The 21479-nt window shown below is 35.5% G+C and overlaps 1 protein-coding gene across 2 annotated transcripts in view; it reads left to right on the plus strand.

Moving 5' to 3' along the window:
- Window positions 1-21479, plus strand: part of RUNDC3B (RUN domain containing 3B) — a 51523-nt gene that overhangs the window by 1604 nt on the left and 28440 nt on the right. For both annotated transcript variants that reach the window (XM_014875699.2, XM_088161296.1), the window contains exons 2-5: window positions 5477-5592; window positions 13640-13773; window positions 15793-15878; window positions 18931-19020. In XM_014875699.2, the coding sequence (XP_014731185.2) occupies window positions 5477-5592; window positions 13640-13773; window positions 15793-15878; window positions 18931-19020 (426 nt within the window). The remainder of the gene's footprint in view (window positions 1-5476; window positions 5593-13639; window positions 13774-15792; window positions 15879-18930; window positions 19021-21479) is intronic.

The following is a 21479-nucleotide window of genomic DNA, read 5'->3' on the forward strand; positions in this document are numbered from 1 at the left end:
AGATACACAACAGAAAAAAATTTTAAGAAGTTTTTTTAATCAAACATGCTAAAGCAGCTTCAATAATAGAAATAGAAGTTTTCAGTTTCACTGTTTTTACAGAGATGCAGATATTGCCAATCTTCATGCTCAGGAAAACACTGGTTTTATCAAGTAATGACACAACTGTACAGGATATAAACAGTTCTTTTTAAAGGAATAGATTGTATTCTACAGAACTTGTTGTTTTTTTGCTGCCTCCTACTTGAGAAGAACTCGTCTGTACTCTCTGCTGTTACATTGGGGTTTTTTTGTTTATTTGATGTCTTTGTCCTGAAGTTGAAATGATGATATAATGTATTTAAAAATGCTTAGAAACCCGAGGGAATTCAGTTAAATACATATGAAACAAAGAGCTACTTCAGAAACTGCTTGAGATTGGTGTATTTTTATTATTTTCAGTAAAGCGACTTAATTTTGCTTTATCTTTACAAGACCTGAAGTTCTCGGAACTTGGAAATTGGAAAGAATGTTGAGGGAAAAGGATTTGCTTTATTATGATGTATGAACATTTATTTATATTTTTATTTTGCTATTTTAAGAATAAATGTCTAAAATATTTCTGTGATTTACTGTAGTTATTACATATTTTCTATTATAGAAAAGTGTTACTTCTTAGGAATAGCCAAGTTAGTATTGAAAAGAGTAGAGTAATAGTCCTTTCCAATCAGAATTCTATGACAATAAGAAATTGTTCTGGTAAAAGATAGCTCCAGTCAATTGATTCAACCAAATTTGTAGGGTATGGCTGGCTCCCCAGTGAAGAGGAGAGATCACAAGGAAGATATTCTTCTGAGTTACCATCTGTTAACAGTCTCTGGTAATTTAATGAATCATTTTTGTCAAAGCTTCAATTTAGCATATTTTTACTTAATAGTTATACCAGACTTTAGAGTTTTCATCTTTTCTTACAGTGATGATACCTAACTCCTCCTGCTGATGTGGATAGTCTCTTATTTAGTTTTTGAAGGAACAGGTTTTTTCCACTGAAATGTTGAGTGTTACTGTAGCCATGGAAAGTGACATAGATACTTAAGTTCTATAAGCCAATTTCATGTGAAAATGCATGGCTGTAGTTGTGTAACTGCACAGCCATGATTTAAATTGGAATAATTCTCAGGAACTTTTTTTGTTTGAGTACGTAATGCATGTTCTAAGCTTTGCCTCTCCTTACCTGTTTTCCCTTAAGTTTGATCCCTTTTATTTTCCAGTAAGTAGCACTGAGATTTTTTTACTAATTACAGATTGTTCAACTTGTTTTAATCTAGTCTTTGATAGGATTCATAAACCAAAGATCCATATAGATACAGAACAACTGAGATGGCCTTGGACGTTTGTAGCTTAAATGCAGAATGTTAGCACAGAATTGAACAACTTAGGAAATATGTTTTTAAAACAGTGATTTTGGTAATTCATCTAAGACCTATTGCAGTGACATTGACCCTTAGCTGAACTGTCTGGTTTCATGACCAAGCCATGTTTAGCATAAGGCATATTGTTTCATAGTCTTAGGAATTATTTTATAGAAATAGAATTCTTTAAAATAGTGTTTTAATGAGACTTTCCAAATCTAAACAATCACGACAAAGTCCTTTTGTTCATTTGAAAACTTAAAAGGAGAAGCAGAATCTGCTAAGGAAGAGGGACAGATTCATACAGCAGTCTAATTTCCTGCTTTTTTGCTTTTTGGTTAGAGGCTTGCTGCTGTTTTGAAAATAAGCCCATAGATGTGGGATGTATCCATGAAAGATTATTCAAGAGTTATTCAAGAAACTTGGGAAACCTTCGTATGCATCTTGCAAACGAGTGGAAGAACCTACCCTAAAAAGATTGGTTTAAGTCTTTCTTATTCAAGAATGTCTCCGTCTTGCATAATTCAGAAGGTCATTTTAAGGTTGGAGAATGCTACTGTTTCTGTATCTTCTCTTTGGCTCGAGCAAGAGTAGATTCGTGACAGAAAAAAAATGTGTAATAATAAAAAAAAATCAGAGTTCATGAAGGCCATTTAGAAGCACTGATATTGGAATCTCCAATGGCAGTTACTGTATAAAAAAAACAAACCAAACAAAAGTCAGAGAATAAGAGTTGTTGCAGTAACACAATGGGAAATGTTGGATAAAATACTTTTTTTAAAAAAAGTCTTGAAGCAACAGATATTATAAGAACAGAAGCTACATTACTCATCTGCTCTTACAGTCCACTTAAAGTTAACCTCTGATGTGTAAGCAGACTGTTGCTCTGGAGTGCAGTGCTGCTGTGGGAGCCCAGTGGAGAAAGGATGGAGTGAGGTGGTGCTTGGGCTCTTTTCCCAGGTAGCAAGTGACAGGATGAGAGAAAAAAGCCTCAAGTTGCACCAGGGAGGTTTAGATTGGGGATTCAGAGAAATTTCTTCATGGAAAGGGTGGTCAGGCATTGGAACAGAATGCCCAGGAAAGTGGTAGGATCACCATTCCCTGAAGTGTAAAAAATGTTAATGTGGCACTTCGGGACATGGTCTAGCAGTGGACTTGGCACTGTTAGCAGCTGGACTCATGGTCATAAAGGTCTTTTCCAACCTTACAGATTCTGTGAAGGTGGGAGCAATGCAGGGAGCCAAGGAAACAGCTCCAGCTATTTGGACATTTTTTTCTTCATAGCTCTTGTGTATTTTAGACTTGACCTTTTGTTTCTTGACTTTCAGTCTCCACGTGGCTCCACATAACTGCAAGAGCATGGACTTTCTGGTCTGGGGACCATACACTGGAAACTACTTCAATGACTGAAGAGAATTGCTTACTTAGTGCTTACAGTGTAACCTTTTTCAAAGGCATAGCTTCCATATAGCCTCAATCCTCTTTCCAATATACATGGTAAACATGGTGAAATGTGAATATCTAATATGCAAAACGTGCTCATGACTTTTAACTTGCACTTAAATGTATGTTTGCCTCTTTGTAGTATTTGGAGAAAAAAAGATAATACACAAGTATTTGCCTAAGAGTTTTTTTTAATCTCAAAAAAAATATTTCTAGTGAACCAAAGTTTGCTTGGTAGTGCTGTTATCTTCCTGGTCTATGGAATTACATACTTGTGCTCCCTAAGAGTTCTCCTAATTTAACCGAATTTAACCAAACTTGACTATGAAGGTTTAGGTTTTTGGTGAAAGGGTTGACAGATGAAAATTAACATTTCTTATGTAATATGAGCACTTAGAAAGAACACCATTTTGATGATGAGCTCTTAGACTGTCTTTTATAATCAGACCCTACGTATATAAAAATTTTTGTTTCCTTAAATACTAGACTTTTTTCCCTTCAGTTGAGTTGCAGAATGCTTTAAAATTTAAAAAAAAAAAAATTATCTCTTTTTTATCTATTTTTAGAGGTGTTTGTGAAATTGTTTTTAAGTGTTTCTTCTTGAATATATCTCCACTTCTGAATAGATATTCTGTACAATATTAATTAGTGAGCTTTCAAGTATGATATTGAATACAGAAAAAATAGACATAGCTTTATCTACTTGATTTTGCAGGTTATGGATGATTGTATCTCTGAGTTTTGAGACTATATTCCTATATCCAGGGCAGTACATCACACTGCTAACTCACTGTCTGTCTTGTGTATGGATCTGTGAGTGATATGCTGCACCGTTTTCTTTTTCAGACCTCCATGGTGTGGGAGGACTCACCTTGTTACAGTTGATATTAGCTTAGTCATGGCATTGCTATAGGCATTTGTGTTTCAAAATGAAGGGGTTTTTTTAATAAAAAGTTTCTCAGCTCTGATATAGCTTTGAGGAAGCAATAAGTTCTGCCATTAGAGGAGTCAATAGCAGTTAACTGGTGGGCATGCTTGTCTCTCACTTACTCAAAATTGGTTAAAAATGTGGAGGAGTTCAAAACTGAGTCATAATTTGGCATTGCAGGAGAAGCTTCCTCCTCCACCCTAATTCACTCCTAATTCCTGTTCTACTGAAAACACTAAAACAATAGAAGCCTGCAGCAAAGGTAAAATAGTGAGTCTTTATTCAGAAGCTTACTGAGTAAAACATAATTGAGTGGAAACTCTTGAGCTATGTGTCAATTCAGTTTGAGCATATTAGTTTTGTGCATCAGAAGACTGTGCTGACTCCACTAAGGAGTTACTTCAGTAGTAGGGAGCGTTTCTAAATAATACTGGTGTAAGGAGCTTCATTCCTGCCCATGCCTATAATGCTGTGCTGCTTCTGCAGCTGTGCCATAGAAGTGCTTGTATTGAGATGCTGTGAAGGATATTTTTTAATGAATGTATCCATACTTAAGAGGCACTTCTCCCCTTCTTTCCAGTAGTGAAAATCTAGAACAGTTCATAGTGAGTGCCATAAAAACTAGAACTGGCAAAACTGAAGAAGCCAGTGCTTGCCTCAAGTGCAGGATCTGAGAGGAGCAGGCCGAGTGAGAACATCCTGAGTTGGTACTGTTGACATTTGGGTGTTGTGAAAACTATCTCCTCAGGCTGTAGTATGGCTCTATTAATACAAATAAGATTGTAGCAAAAAAACATAGTAAGTGCTTCAGATTTAATACTTTTAAGTTTGAGAACATGTGAAATTTGTCTTGAAACTGAGAACTGGAAAAACAAGGTGTGGAAAGGAAAATAAAAATGGATGTTGACTAAAATTATGAAGGCAAAAGAAAAATAATTTTTGTCACAACTGTTGAGGTTTTAACTATCCTCTGAATAAGAAAGAAGTTTGTATAAATGCAGGTGTAACTAAACACAGCAAACTGGCCTGTTGACTAGTTACATCTGGTCTGCTTTTTACAGTGACTTGATTTAGCCTTTCCAATTTTAAGTGTTAGATCATTGAAATTGAAAGCTTTTCTAGCATAATAATGAAGTAATGTAGTGCTCAATAAGGATTACCGCCATTCACAAGGAAATCAGCCTAAGTGAATGCAGAGTTAACAATGCATAAAAATTCATTGTTTTATAATACGTCTAGATTATTTTTGCATTAAGATGAAATTAGAATGTTCTCATAATAGGATAAAGTTTATGTTTCTGATTAATTGACGTGGACTTTGGGAATAAAAAGAAGCACTGACAAAATGTAAAAAAATGGTTATGTTTAGGATTACAAAGAGAAACTGATGTTGGATGCTTTTGAGTCCTTGTTTTTCTACAACTTCATTAAAATAGTTCGGAGAAGGGAAATATAATTAGCTCATTTCTATGTGGAAAGGGTGGGGATTTTTGTTTTTTCTGTTTTTGAGGCTTTATGCCTAAGACTAACATTGATAATTGCACTTCCACACTATATCTGAACGTTTTGTGTGTTGCTGTTGCTCTGGCTGAACTTGAAATCATCAAGGTGGATTCTGGTTCCACGCTCTTCTGGTTTATACAAACTACTGCTCTGCTATAGAGGACCACGAATTATTCGTATAAATTATGATTGTCCCATATTTTTGCTCTAGGTTTTCAGTCAAGACTCTGATTGACCGTTCCTGTTTTGAAACTATTGATGATACTTCCCCTGAATTTAATAATTTTGCAGCCATTCTGGAGCAGATTCTAAGTCATCGACTGAAAGGTATGTTAATTGACTTCCTTACGGGTCATGATTTTGCCATGAGAATTTGTTTATACAAAACCAATGTGCATCTGTACAAATTCCTTGGTGCTGAATGAAAGCATTTGCTTTCTCTGTGTGTCTGTCCTATTGCTGTTACCTCCCTGATTTTCTGCATTACTAGGGAAAAGTGAAAGCAACTGTTTCTGTGAAACATGCTTCCAATGATCTTGTTGGAAGCCTTCTGGGCTGGTAATTAAACAAGTGAATGTTGCCATGGTGCTCAGCTCTGTCTGCTTTTCTGCTTTATGATAAGACTGTGTCCTAAGAGTCTAAAAGACAATTATGTTATCTGCCTCAATAGGAGCTACAGAACATATCTGGTGCTGCTCCCATTTCTTTCTTCCTTCCTTGCTTTTGTTGCCTTCTTTTCCAGATACTGTTTTTGGGTCCTTTCATTCTATTGCCCCACCCCTTTAGTGAAGCTTTTTTTTCCAGCTGGAATGTCCTGGATTAGATTGCTTTTGTGAAAGTTCAGTTGTTGATTTTCTTCTTGTATCAACTCAGATGTTCTAATTCCAGATAATGTCTGTTTGCATTTTTCAATTGTTCTAGAGGAAGCTGCTTTGCTCAGAGAACAGAGTGTGCTTTAGCAGTAGCAGTCACTAGAAGAGGACGTTGGAAGCGTCTTCTCATTTTTCAGTTCTGTGTACAGTTTCTGAAATGATTTGAGGATCATGAAGAACATCATAATCATCTAAATATAGATGTGTAATATGACAATCTACTCATTTTCATACTTTTTAATATTCATAACCAAGCTTTGTGAACAATACTGTGTGTAGGCTGACATTTGAATAGCACAATTACTACCTGCTGTGGTTCTGTCAGAGGAGGAAAAAAATGGTGCACAGTATGGTAGAAACATTGTGTTTGTCACACTGTGACAAAGATTTTTGGAATGATTATGGGTACTTAGCAGCTTGACTTTGCAGGGAAATTGCTCTCTTTTCTCCTCCTCCAGCTTCAGCAATATTTGTGCAAAAGTCATTGTAAATTTTATTTTTTTTCATCAACATTCTTTTGCTTCACAGTCTTTTATTCAGGACAGGCAGTACAGAGAAGAAGCCTTGACAGGTTGGCAAATGGAATTTGCAAGTAAAAAATAATTTCAAGTAAGAAATGGAGAAATTCAAATAGCTAAATTTTTGTTTCAGTCTTCTCCTTGTAATTGGTAGTATGGTTTTCTAAGTTTGCAGAGTTAAAATTACAGAAAAAGGTGGGAAATTGCAGATTGTGTTGCAAACAGAGAATGTTTTGGTAATAAGCCAGTTGGCTGCATGTAGTTTTTAAAGACTTTTAAATAATAAAATAGAAATCGAGATAAGATATATACCGTGATACTTCAAATTTTAAGAGTGTGCGTATTCTACAACTCGGGGCTTGAACGAAGTTGTGTTTTATTGCTAAAATTGACTAATATATTCTGGATGCATACTTTGTGTCAGTAGGAATGGACTAAAAGCAATTGTGATTGCAGTTGGTTGTATTAAGTGTTTTGAAACTTGCAGAACATATTTGATCTGGTTGCCTACTGTAAGATAAATAGTTTCATTGTATCAGACTTGTCAGGATAATCTCACGGCAGTGTAGTTAAACACATGATCCAGATTTGAGAGTTTAAGTATATAGAATTTTACTTTCTTAAGGCCATAGCAAACAACAGTTCTTAATCTTTAGCTTACTTTGGAAGTACTGGGTAAGGAAGTAAGAATTAAAAAAAACCCAAACAACTTACTTTATAAAGTATGAAGTTTACTTTTATTAGAAAACGTTTACTGGTAACTCTTTCTGACATTAATGTTTTTTTGAGGCCTGAAGAATAGTCTTGATGGAATATATTGACTGTTTCTGTTGATTGGTTTCATGCTTAATTAGGATCCAGACAAAAAAAAAAACAAACCCAAAATGTCAGGAAGAAGGATGATTATTTTAAAGAGAAGAGTTCAGCTACAGGGATTAGAATTTTACACTTTTTCTAAAACCATTGCAATTAAAAATTCCGTAGTAGTTATCCAAGCATTATCTTCCTAGGTGTTCTGGAAAAAATGGTCTTTGTAGAAACACAAGCACCATGTAAAAGGGATTTTTGATAGAGGTACTTGATCTGATGCTCCTGGTAGCAAAAGGGTCATGAAATAGCATTTTTTATTTAAACACCATGAGTAGTTTTGTAGATTTGTTTTTCTACATTCACTCTCATTGAAGAATTAAGTTTTGGAAAGTTTTTAGAATGTCACCCAGTCGTACCTCTTGCTCAAAGTAGGGTTGTCACAGATTACTCATTAATTGTCCAGTTGTAATGTAAATCTCCATGACATTTCTTAAACTCAGTGCAGTTTGCTACAGATTTATATTCTCTCCCTGCTTCCCAATCTGGACTTTGTCCTTACCTTTTCTGGCTGTGGTCTTCACAGGGTCCTGTAGTGAGCCAGGCCAAGCAGTCAAACGGCAGAATACTGATGACTTTCCCCATGCATGCACTTTTTTAGCCCAGCTGCTCATATTCTTGAGAATATTTTACATATGGGTGTTTGCTTAGTAGTAAAATGAGATTGGCAGAAACAAACCAGCTCACACAACAGAGGTCTGTAAATGCTGCTTGAATATATGTATCTGTTCATTTGATACAGAAGACTTGGCACATATGGCACCAAAATAGTTCCAAAAAAGGTAACATAATATGCTATGGCACTACCTTACAGCTACCAGTACTGCCAGTAACTATCAGTCAGGAATAGGTGGCTGTTGACAGTAAAAGCAATCTGAATTGTCCTAAGGATGACAGAGTTTGAGCAAGCTGTATTAACTGTTTTTTAAGGGACTGCCTTAAGCTCTAGAAAGTGAAGACCTATTTCCCTGTACTGTGTAACACTACATGTGCAATATCCCTTCCTACAAGTGCTGGATGTGTTGAGAAAGTGGAGTAGACCAAAGATTGTAGTGAGGAGAATATAATGCATGTGTCTTCCTTGTCATTGAAGTAAGCTGTGCAGAATCCTTGCTGGCAAGATATGATGCTACTGGACAGGGCAGTTGAAAATCTTGAAAAGGGAGGAGAGGAGAAGTAACAGAAAAAAAGATGAGTGACTAATTACTCTTTTATTTCTTATTAGGAATAAGCTTTTGTTTGGTTTTACAGTACAAGAGAGATTAAGTGTTACTCTACTCTGGGGGGCTACAGGGACAATGTCTCTGAAGGTCCAAATAAGATCTATAGTCCTGAAAGGGATTTTACAAATTTGTGTACAAATGTATGTGTGTTTGATAATCTTTAAAGCAAGTGAAATCATTTCAGGAGCCATTTTTTTCTCATATAGTTGTTTGCAATTTTTTCTATTCTTGCCCGTTTTGTACTGGGGGATGAAGCAGCATCTTCAAGTAGTAGTCATCTTCATGAAGTAGTCATCTGTGTGGTTTCATTTCTGGCCACAGATTTTTCAGAAATATTTCTTGTGTCTTTTTTATCACATCAGCTAAATATATATATGGGTAGTGCAGAAATGGTAGGATGCCAAAAGTGTTCAGCAGCAGTACTTGGGATTTGATCTCAGATATATCCAAGCTGATTTAAAACCTGAAGTAATTTCAAAGTGATGTGCATTTTGTCTTTACTATATAACTATATATTACTTTCTGCCTTTTCCTATCGATTTAAGTTAGTGATAAGTGAGTTAATACTGAAAAACATGAATATCTATTGTAGATTTCTATGGCCATAATCTCAAACATATCTCTGAAATCCGGTCTTCTGGATGTATTTGCTGACTTACTATGTTTTCAGTGTACTATCCTTTGTGCAGCAAAAATGCTTGCTATCCAAACTGCTAGCCAGTATGTGTGTTTAGAAATAGTGTCAGTGTGTCAGTGTTTCTAGTGCATCTTGGTTGTGGCTTTTGTAATTTTTGTATATCCTGGTTACTGCGAGCACACTTGTCATCTGTACACTTAACTTGCATTTTCCACCATGAGGACACAAAAAAATATGCTGTACCATTGTATTTTGATACTTTCACAGCTTTGTGTGCCTATTTTCCTGTAGGTGTAGGAGGCACTATAAACATGCCAAAAGCTTCTGCTAGGGTTGTCCATGGAAGCTACTTTTATCTATCCAGTCTATTCAATTCCTAAATTTTAGGAGTTCTTTGAGTAAGTAAAATGCAACTTGTAATGCTCTTTGTTTCTGAGTGCTGGATTAAATAATTAAGGTAATGGTGATATAAAGGGAGTGAAAAAGGTAGGTTAATGATATAAGAAATAAAGGCACTACTATAATGAAAAAGATAAAATAAACATACAGCTGTTGTAGCCCTTTATTTGGTGCAAAAATGTTGTTAGCAGAATAGCTTTTATTACTAGATTTAGTATCTATACATGCATAGTGATCTGTTGTTCTTTTTGACTAAGAAGAAACAAGAGAGGTCTTATGTAATTTGTGGTTTAGTTCATTCTTGTATGAAGAAAATTTGTAAACTAATTTATAATTGTCTTGGAGGGCTGACTTTATGAACTACTCAAGTATTTAATGACCCATTCTGTAGGCTCAAAATAAGGGTAGGTATCTCAGAAATTCCTCAAAAGATCACGCTGGTTTATTAGCAAGAAGTTGTACTAAAACTTACTTTGTATTGAATAGAAAAAAATTGCTGCAAACTAAATAATATAGGGAAATCTGGAGAAAACCTGTCTGTACCTTGGAGCATCCTAGTCATTGCTTCTTTGCAATTGTGGAACTTTGTAAATTAAATTGGACTGTGGTTGAATAGGCTTCAAACTGTTTAATTGTGTTTGTGAAGAATTTCTTGGGCATGAAAAGGATCTATGATAACTATGGATGTTTGTATCTAGTTGTCAGAACAGAAATGGATTGATACAAGTAGGTGTGCAGAAGTATGCAAAAAGGTGGTGAAAGAAAAAAAAATCACAATATTGTTTCTATTTGCTTTGCAGTTCTGTAGACAGGAATGGAATTTATTTGAACAATGTTTAATATTACACATGCAGCTTCCATGCTTACCTAACAATTTTGTTTGGCTGACAAAACCAGCATCATTTCTGTTGGAATAGCTGTCAGCTTCTACATCTTCAGATGACATATGAACTTCACAACAGATATTCTTTGTCCTGTGCACCTTCTGAGAAACTTCCTCTTTCCTTAAGAAGTAGTTTGACAGAATGCAATTTGTATACTAAAACTAGCTCTCAATTTTGTAAAGATCTTTAAAAATTTAGATATGATTTTGAAATCATAGAACAGGCCAGTCCTTGAAGAATCATCTAGCCCAATCATTTGAGGATGGGAGTTTAGATGAGAGTATCTGGCACATGTCTAATCACATCTTGAAAACCTCCAGCAATGGAAACTCTACCACATCACTGGGGATGTGGTCACAGTGAATTTTGGTTCTTATTGTAAAAAATTTCTTTCTTGGGATGAAACCTCTCCCAGTGCAACTTGTATGTGTTGCCTCTTGTGTGGCTCCTTGTAATGAGGGAGCCTTCACCCTCTTTAAGTACTGGAAAACTGTGATGAGTTCCCCCACTGAACCTTCTCTTCCCTAGAGAGAAAAAACCTAATGCCTTCAGTCTTTCCTCATGGGACAGGTTAAACAGCCCTTTGAACATCTTTGTGACCTTCCTTTGGACCCTCTCAATCAGATCCTGTCCTTGAATTGTAGAGACCAGAACTGGACACAGTACTACAGGCAAAGCCTAACAAATGCTGAGCAATGGGAGCTGTTTCATTTCTCATTCTTGAGACTTCTCTTGGCTGTGTTCATTGAGTGTTTTGAGGGCCAAATAAAATGTCACTTGCTGAAAACTTTTAAAATTTTAGTAAATCTATAGTTTAATATCTTATTCAGTATTTCTTATAAAATACATTCTCGCTAATCTCAGTCTTTTCCAGCATTTTTCTGTGTATGGATAGGTTGAGAAAGTTTTTCTTCAAATTACATTAATTATGAGAGTGTGGGCAAGGTTTAAAGTTGTAGGGACAGAATAGTGAAATGTAGGAGACCTTGATTCACAAAAGGTGCTGAGCTGGCTGTGAGTTTCAAGTGAAGAAAATTCCTGCTGAAGTCTGAAACCCGTTGCACCCTCTCACAGAGCTGGAATGAGGTGGGAGCCCACTGTAATGTCACAGTGTGGTGAATTCTGGCCAACTGGCTTTCTTGATCAGTGTAACCAAGTAAATGCTGTGTGCTGGTATAGATTTCTGTTGTAAAGTTATTTCTTGTTTTAAATTACTGTGTCTTTTTCAGGTGTTCAATTGTAAAAGGAATTGCCTTAGATTAGCAGCTTCAGAAAACTGGAATGAAACTGTTTTTTGATAAATATATTCTGCCCTTAAGATAGTTTGAAAAAAGCCACAGAAGTTAATATATCATATGCTTGCCTTTATTAGTTGGACCTGGAATTGTTGATATGAAGTCATCTTTCCACCCTAGGTGCATTTAATTTTGTATGTCCAATTCCTAGGGCAGAAATGTTTTTAGTTTGGTGAAAAATATGAAAAATATCTGTAACTTTTTGTGTTGTTGAAATGCTGTTGAATTTTTGTTGCTGTCCACTAAGCTTGGGATTTCAATAAAAATAATAAGTTTTTAAAAACATTTACATTGTGGAATTTCTTTTATTTTAGTCCTTAGAGCTGAACAGATCTAAAATGACAGTAAATGCAGCACTTTGGAATTCTGTTTTTTCTTTGGCATATTGGATATTATATATTAGTTCTTCCTACTTGTCCGCTTTTGTATTTTTAAAGTCTTTTATCATGCTTTGAATTTAATAAATGTATCTGTGGTGAAGGAAGCAGATGGACCACAAAGTCAAGTGACATGCACCCTCTAGGGGAAGAAGAACCTGCCACTTGAATTTCTTCAGCTCCTAGGGGACAGATCTTTGACACTACTTTGTCTGTGCTTGAAGCAAAGTCTAGTCATGCCAGATAAAAATGCATATTTTGGATTTTATTTTCAGTATGTATGATTTGCAGTTTCACTCTAATATATTCTTTCTTGAAATCTGAGCTTTCTACAGAAAAAGAGAAGTCTTTATCATACTTTAGTAAAGCTTCTTAAGTGCAATTCACGACTTCAAATAACATAAAACTAGCTTAAAAAGAAGATATAATTTTCTATGGAGACAAGGTTTTGCACATGGCAATGCTGGCAGTAACCAGAGGGCAATATTAACCATACTTGTTCCATACCTGTTTGCAGGTGTGTCCAAAGTGAGAACAGTGTGCTGTTCACTCTGAAAAACGGGGTTGAACTGTTGGGCTGCTGCTGAAATTTATGTGGACATGTTGCAAGTGCTATGTAGTTTTGCCATGCATTTTCTAAGTGCAATACATTGCAACTGTAAAAAATATGAAGGATTTTGACTGTAGTTCCAGAAGGGGTAATGATCTGCTCGATTATTTTTGCTCAACTTCTGAGGCAATGCTCTGTGTATACTCAAAAGAAATTGTGGCTGCAAAACTTTTTTGCTTATGCATCAGCTTCTCTTCAAATGAAAGTACAATTTGAAAAATTCCAGTCTGCTCCTAAAATAAAGATAACACTACCACAGCAATGTGGTACTTTAAATTTTTATTTATGTAATTTTTTTAAGAGCAAAACCCTCTCTACTTGACTGTATTAGTGAAATGTATATACTACCAATAGAAATAGCATAAATACTTCTTGCCTCATATTTTTAAGTGTTGTGATTGAAGAGTTCTGTGAAGGACTCTTGAGTATTATTGTAGCATAATAACAAGGAAAAAAACCAAGAAAATACACAAAGCCCTAAACTTCTCTTTGTGCATCACTTTCAAACGAAGGTGAGCTGCATAATGCAACTTTTTTTACATCTGTGAATCAGTTTTCAGTAGGAATTCATGGACTTGTTTGTATAAAATCCTTTCAGTAAAGCAGCATATTGGGGAGTGTTTAATTACATTTATCTCCAATAAGCAGAGAGGGAGGTTCATAAATCTTTGTGTCTTGTATTTTGATTTAAGGTCAGATCACCTGGTTTGGCTATGAAAGCCCTCGTAGTTTCTGGGACTACATTCGTGTAGCTTGCCGAAAAGTCTCTCACAATTGCATCTGCAGTATTGAGAACATGGAGAATGTCGGTTCTTCTAGAGCTAAGGTAGGGAAGAGAAAGGCTAAAGTGGCTTTTTTATTATTTCTGTACCTGCAAAAAACCCATAGTATTTAGCTTACTCTTCATATTTTTACATTGTTCTATTTTTTTTTATGTGCCTAGTAAATATTTGTTTTTAAAAAGTCTCACTTTTAAATCAGAATATGTTTCCTTTAGGATTTCTTACTCAGTGGAAAAAAATCTCTCTTCAATGATTGTGTTATATTATGAAATTATTGTCCTCAGACTTTTTACCTTACATAATTTTTTGAAAACACCGTATTTTAAGGGAAATTTAAGTTTTGTGGACATGCTTAAGAAATATTAAAATTTTAGAAAATGGGTGATTTTTCTCTTTCCCCTTCTAATCATTTTATTTCTTGTACAATTTATGCATTGATAGAATAGGTGTGATTAGCTCTTAAGATTTATTTTAAAGGTCCTGAATTCTGAGATAATTTTAATAGATATGAATATTTCAATTCAGTAGATAAGATGCAAGGCTATTTTCTGAAATATTCTTGTAAATAAATAAAAGAATTCTATTACTCTATGGAATACTTAATGCCAAATAGTAGACAGAGAACCTAATTTGTCCAGTGAGTGTGGAGACTGGTGTTCAGTTTTTTGGGGGAATATTTTGAATGTCTGGATATGAAAAGAGAGAGAGCATGCTGACACAAATATCCATCATGTGCATCAGTTTGACTGGTGGTCCAAATAAGTGTCCTCCTCAGCCTGGAAGCTGTCAGCAAGGAGCTGCCAGTGCTAGTTGGCTCTGCTTTCACTGGAGGTGCATACGCTTTAGTCCTTAGCTAAGCAGCATCATCAGTCTCATGGTTTCAGTCATGTTCTGAATAAATGCAACATAAAGACAGCTGTCCGGGTAAATGTCCTTTTAATTTCACTGCACTCCATGTTAAATTTTTTGTTATGCTGTTGGTATTTATGAAACCAATTTTATTTAGCATTTCGTAGAATTTTGGTATGATTTGGGTTGGAATGGATCTTGAAGACCATCTGGTTGCAGTCCCCCTGCTGTGGGCAGAGACATCTTCCTACTCTTAGCTTGAAGCTACTCTCCCTTGTCCTGTCACTGTAAAAAGTCTCTCTCCATCTTTCCTGTAGGCTCCCCAAAAGGCCACAGTTAGGTCACTAAGTAGGATTATAATCTACTACTGGTTCTGGTAGACTATCTGTAGTGATAATCAGCTAGATACCAATAAGCACCAAACATATTAAGCATAAGCACATCTTATTACTTATATAAGTATTTGAAGTTTATATGATTTACAAGAAATGTTTCTGGTGTTGTCAAAAGTGCAGTTGTAACTGTGGCAGCCGTTGAAATGTCTCCCTCTTGTAAGCAACAATCCTGTGCACTAGACCTGCAAACACAGCACCATGTGCTTTCCTAAGAGGTATTTTAAAAGTTATTGCTGTTGTTTATGGAATTGTTCGAGTGAAGTTATGCTTTTGGACTCTACAAGATTTAGACCTCTTGGATTTGATTTCATGTCTGTATTTTATGTGCACCTTCTATAATAATGTTGTTACTGTGGGGAAAAAAATATTCGCAACTCATTTTTTAATGTAAATTCCCCAAATATTTGAATGAACACAGAGAATCACCTGGAAGACAAGTTACTGCTACTTTACTGTGCAAACAACTAGATGCTTCCAATGCCATTGATTTTAAAATGTGAAGTTTTCTGCCCTAATCTGCTGCCTCTCACATACATGAGCTTTTCAAAAGGCTGGAGCATATCATTAAAGAAAAATCCCTCTACCCTCTCCTTAAAATTTTGGATAACTTTATTTCACAATAAACTTTGTGTCCTTGTAAGAATGCATTTTTTATTTTCATTATTGCTATAATGAAGTATATCCTAGCAACTGTTTCTGTTTAATGCTAGTTTTGTTAATCAGTCATTTACTCAGGTAAACCAGTGGTATAAGTTTTCAGATTGTAAAACTGTTTCTTTCTGTAATTCTTAAATATTTGATACCTGTTTTGTCTTGCAGGGTCGAGCATGGATAAGAGTAGCACTTATGGAAAAGCATTTGTCTGAATACATTTCCACAGCCCTAAGAGACTTCAAAACAACCAGGTCTACAAGAATTTTATTTTTGCAATATTTTAGTAAATGTTGTTTAAGTGAGGGACTTGTGTTTGGAAGTGAATGGTGAACTTGATTTATATAGTAAAAGATGTCATTCATTAATGAAAGATCTGTAACCTAGTGAAAGATTATCTAGAGTTGGTATGGATTTGGTTTTAGCATGGGTAGAACTGCAAAATTGAGACTTTTTCTTGATTTAAAAATGTGGAAATAAGCCTGGAATTCTTGAAAAGTCAGAAGCAAAGAAAACCTCTCTAAAGTAGGAGCTAAATCTGAAACTGTGGTGTAGTAAGGATAGATGTAGTATTCCTTTCAAAATTGATAGAAATCCTAAGGGCTCAATAAAAAATAATTTTCATTGTAACTTTTTCTGAAGAAAAAAGGAAGAGAATTTCAGGAACCTCTTGAGAACTGTAGAGTAGCAGAATTAGTGATCAGACATAGATAGAATTCTTGATATAATAAGAAAAATGTGTAACAGATTTTTGTTTTAACTTCTAATGATAAAAACAGGGATGAGAATATGTTTTGTGATAAAGAATACTCTGGCAGTTTTGGTCTGGTTTTAGAGAATGTGATTATTAGGTGATATTTTATCTCATAACAAGTATGTCTTACAGATTTTTGATGAAGTCGCCTGAATACAAGTGGATCTGTAAAATGTACTTTATGTTGAACTCTAAAAGTTCAGATATAATGAATGAGCTATTAAAACAATAAGAATTTTCTCTATAAGGACTTCTGTTCATTTAGAGTATTATTTTTTTAATACTATTTGTCCAGAGATCTCCATATATTTTACCAGTATTAAGCTGACTTTGAAACACAACTAGGTAAACATCCCATTTCGTTGCAGTTTCAAAACCTGTTGTCTTATTTTACCCGGATTGGTTTGCATTTGTAGTAGACAAGAAGTACATAAAACAAAGAAAATCTGCTCATGCTGCTTCAATCTGAAAAGTCACGTGGGTTTTTGAGGACGAGATGAGGAAGAGTAGGGTCACAAATTATGTAGTTAAGTAATACGTTCTTTTTCCCTGTTTTGGTAGTGCAGTTTGTTAGTGGATTAAATGGTCTTGTTTGATTAGCAGTTTCAAATTCATTTATTTGAACATGTTAATGTTTAATGTATTTGAATGTTCTTTCAGTGGTATAGCTTTTGGAAACAACTTCTCTTGCATTCCAAACATAGTAAGTGCAAAGTTTCTTTTGAAGTAATATTTTAAAATACATCTAATGGAAATAAAAATTACATTTTCAGGTTTTGGTTGTATGGATTTCAGAGCCACTAGCAACAATGGACATATTTTCTTTTCCCATGTGGGATTTCAGATACCTAATAACTGATCTGATTTTTTGGATGATGTGTTGCATCGTTTATTTAGCATTTTAAATCTTTTATTTTACTGTATGCATATTTAATAATTATTTGTATAAACTATAAATTTCTTGTGTTACAAATGTGTATGTAGAATATGAGATTATCTATCATGCTGATAGCTCTCTTTAAACCTCACTTGTGTTTAGGTGCCTGGAGTTAGTACTTGAATGAAGCAGCACATTCTTAGTGCTGGATGTGCATGTTGCACTTGGAAGAGGGGCTGGATTAAGCATGGGCACAGAATTATTTTTCTAACAAATTAGTCAGACTCTTAAATTATAGCAGACTGTTGTGTTGTGAGATGTCAAGTGTATAGCAGTGAATGAAGATTTGTGGGTTTTCCAAGGGGACTGTTGGTTTGGCTGGATTGCAGTTGTCTTTAACACTGTCACTGCCAGGCTAACTTCTGCACCTCACCGTTGAAGGTGTGCCCTGTCCTTTTTTGTGTGATTTCTTCTTAGGCACTATTTTACAAGAGCTCAGTGCAGATTAGTACCTGGCAGTGATTTTACAGATGCCAGTGAAATCGCTGGTAATCTGCATGTACTGGGGGCACTGCTGTTTGTTCACAAATAAGATTCACTGTGCTGAATCAGACTGTGGAGTTCCTCTGGCTCAGCCAGCTTAGCCTCCAAGTGCCCTTCCAGAAGTCAGAGAGTATAGAGCTCAGTTTGTACTTCTAGCCTCACTATCAGGACTATGATATGTGTCTTCTGAGAGGAAGTCTTACAGTTTTGTTCCTTCTACTGAGAGCATCCGAGATCTTGGACAACTCATCTCCTTATAGTAAATGGATGTCTATTACAAAGCAGCAAAAGAGGGACTTCTCACAGCAAGCAGTATAACACAATTCAATTTCTGAAGCTATGCCTCAAAATATGTCTTTTCTGGATGTTCACCATGCAGCCAGCTGGAGCTCTCTCTGAACCATCCAGAAGCTTTCATGCAGTTCTTAAAACAGATGGAGTTTTGGTAGGGCAGTATTGCTGGTATTTGTCTGAAATATAGATTATGTTCAGTAATCTGACACCTTCTTGCACTCATCCGATGCCAAAATCTAAAGGTGAACTGTGCATGTCAGTTCTTAGTAAGTGACATTTCAACCTTGCCTTTGGTACTGAACACTTCTTGGTTTCACTCTTGCCACATGTAATTCTTAGGTGAATTCTGGTGAGCTTCCAGCATGCAATATTTTAAGAAGAGGTAAACTACCTGAAAATAGCTGATTTTTGAATTTTTTTTTTTAAAGATCAGCTACTAAGAATGAAAATTGAATGTTGAACTTTAAAAGAACCTGCAAGTACAATTGTAATAGAGAACTTCTTCTTATGTGATGGAATCCTTATTTCTTTTTGTACATAACAAAAATTCTTCCTTTTAGAGGTATAGTGTACTTTCATAATTTTTTTTTTATTTTTTCCGTTCTCCACTCTGTTCTACTAGTTTGTAGGACTGATAATGAAAATTCTTTTTGCTTGTGTCTAAATTCTTCTGTGCTCTAAGACTGTGGTGTTTTGTGCTATGCAGTCTATTAGTTTGCTTTATTTGAAATGAAATATGAATGCCTCTGGGGTTTATGATTGTTTTTATTTAAACTGGATTTCTTCAGTTTTCTGTTAAATATGAAAAAAGCTGAATTAATTTATTTTTTTATTGAAGGAGATTTTATGAAGATGGAGCAATTGTTCTTGGTGAAGAAGCAAATATGCTTGCTGGTATGCTGTTGGGACTCAATGCAATTGATTTCAGGTACTATATTTGTGTGCTTCATAACAAAATGCTCAGGAAAAGTACTTATAAATTAGTTCATTATGGAAAACATTCTTAAATTCCCATGGTAGTTTGAGAGACAAAACTTAGGTTGAAGCAAAGAAGAGGGCAAGAGAGAGATCTTGTATAGCTCTTCTAGATAAGAACCAAGTTATATAACTGCATGATTATGGAGTAGTTTTCTCAGGTATCAAAATCCTAAAAGAAATCAGAAATATAATTGCAGAAGAATTTCAAAGCTATTAAATGAAGCTTATAGTTGTAACATCTATTAAAGATATTTTTAAAGTGTAAGAAAAACTGTATGATTAAGTACTTGGTTGTGTCCTGGTACTTAAGGACAGCATTGTAACAGTGTATGTTGTTGAAGGTAATCTATCACTTCTAAATTTGAAGAACGTTAACCTACAAATGACCATTTAATGTCAATTTGTGTTAAAATTGCCTGCAGCTGAACTGCTTACATTAATTGACCTTTGCAATTTATAGCCAGGTTTTTGTAGGCTTTCCTATGTGATTAATTCTTCTAATTAATTAATGATTAATGTTTTTGAGGTAACAAAGGTTCAAGCACACCCTAGATAATAAAAAAACCAACACAGTGTGTCTGTATGTGTATTAAAAAATACCATCAGCAATATGTAAAGATTACAGTGCCTGTAAAAAGATAGAACCTGGCTGGTGCAAGACCTTGTTAATATGCTTGGTTGGACCAATTTAGCCTCAGGCAGAGCCACTGGCAGGGAGTTTCATAATTCAGCACAAGGAAAAGGAGACTGATAATGCTGTTCTTCATTCTTCTCTCTGTTCACTGTTAGTATTTACCTTGCAGCAGCATTAATGCTTGTCACAAACCAATATAGGAGGTAAACTGCCAGAAAACAGAATAGTAGCCTCACTGGATGCATTGAGTGATTGACCATTGCCAAAAGGCCCTTCAGAGATTTACTGCTGTTTAAGTACCTCTGTGCCAGGCTTGTTGGACCCTTCTGTGAGCCAGATTAAATTGTTGAAGAATGAAAAAACATCCCCAGAAGAGGACTGGATAGTTCTTTTGTTGTTAGCTAGTTTGGTTCACAGAAGCATCCTATTAGTGGCAGAGATTGTGGGAGAAGAATGCTTAGAGAGGAAAAGGAACAAATAAGGAATGAGCCATGTTTTCCCTTTCTGATGGTAAAGAGCATTTAGTTCAGCTGGCTATGGAACTGCAACTGGATGGGGAAAGGATAAAAAAAGAAAACAACCTAAAAATGCAGGTCTTGATGGCTGCTGAACCATTGTGGAGTCAGATAAGTGCCAATACCACTCTAAGGAGGGGAATGTCATGTTAGCATTTAAAAAAAAGGAAAAAATGGCAAGGGAGAGGCTGAAAACACAGGATAGCTTCTTTTTCCAGCATTGTGTCATTAGATTGGCTTAACTACATCCTCAGCATATGTTCTGGAAGAACAGAAGTGTGCTGCAGGATGATAAGAGTGATAGCCTTGTGTACAGCAAAATTCAAATCTTACCAGATTTTATTAGTTTAAGCTTTACATAATCTGAAATTAAACTGCTTTTGTATTAGCCCTGTACTTGGGCAGACTACAGCTACACATGAATAAGCATTGCAAGATTAGGTCTGCAGTATATAAATCCTCTCATAAATAGTCATCAGTTGACTGTGTCTCTCAAAAGCCTCAGTGTTACTAGGGTATGAGAGCTTAGTTGTATGTCTGTACTTGTTCTTTCTTTGTCCTCTGATTTCTAATATAAAGGAATCTGTTAATGCTATTCAGATTACTGATTGGCTCTTGAAGACCTTTACATTTTGTCAATCCAGCTTTTAAGAGTCTAAGAATTTTCTGTGCAAAATGGGAGCTTAGTACAACAGGAACGTTTTTATTGTGCCATGTATCACAGAATGTTTCAGGCTGGGAGGGATCACAGAGGGTTGTCTGATCCAACCTCCCTGCTCAGGCAGGGTTATCCTAGAGCACATGGCACAGGATTGTGTCCAGATGGTTCTTGAATATCTCCAGCAAGGGACTCCACAACCTCTCTGGACAATCTGTTCCAGTGCTTTGTCACCTGCACATTAAAGTTCTTCCTCATATTCAGGTGGAATTTTCTATGCATCAGTTTCTGCCCTTTGCCTCTTGTCCTAGTGGTTGGCACCACTGAGCAGAGCCTTCATAGTATTGTGATTTGAATGGCTGAGATGCCATAGCCATTCTTTGCATGTTATATATGAGATTTTTTTTTCATTTCAGTATCTCTTATAAATGTTGACTAGGTTATCTATGTGGAATGGTAAATTCGAGTTTAGTCTGGAGATGAGATAGCTTGTGTGAGAACATAATCTGATTTTTTTTTCTCCCCTCACAGTAATATGGAATTTGGTAATTGTGATCTTGGAGGGGTGCTTTTTTGCTTCGTTTTTCTTTTTTTTTGAGAGG

Source organism: Sturnus vulgaris, chromosome 1, assembly GCF_052056855.1.
Source record: "Sturnus vulgaris isolate bStuVul1 chromosome 1, bStuVul1.hap1, whole genome shotgun sequence".
In the NCBI taxonomy this organism is placed as follows: Eukaryota; Metazoa; Chordata; class Aves; order Passeriformes; family Sturnidae; genus Sturnus; species Sturnus vulgaris.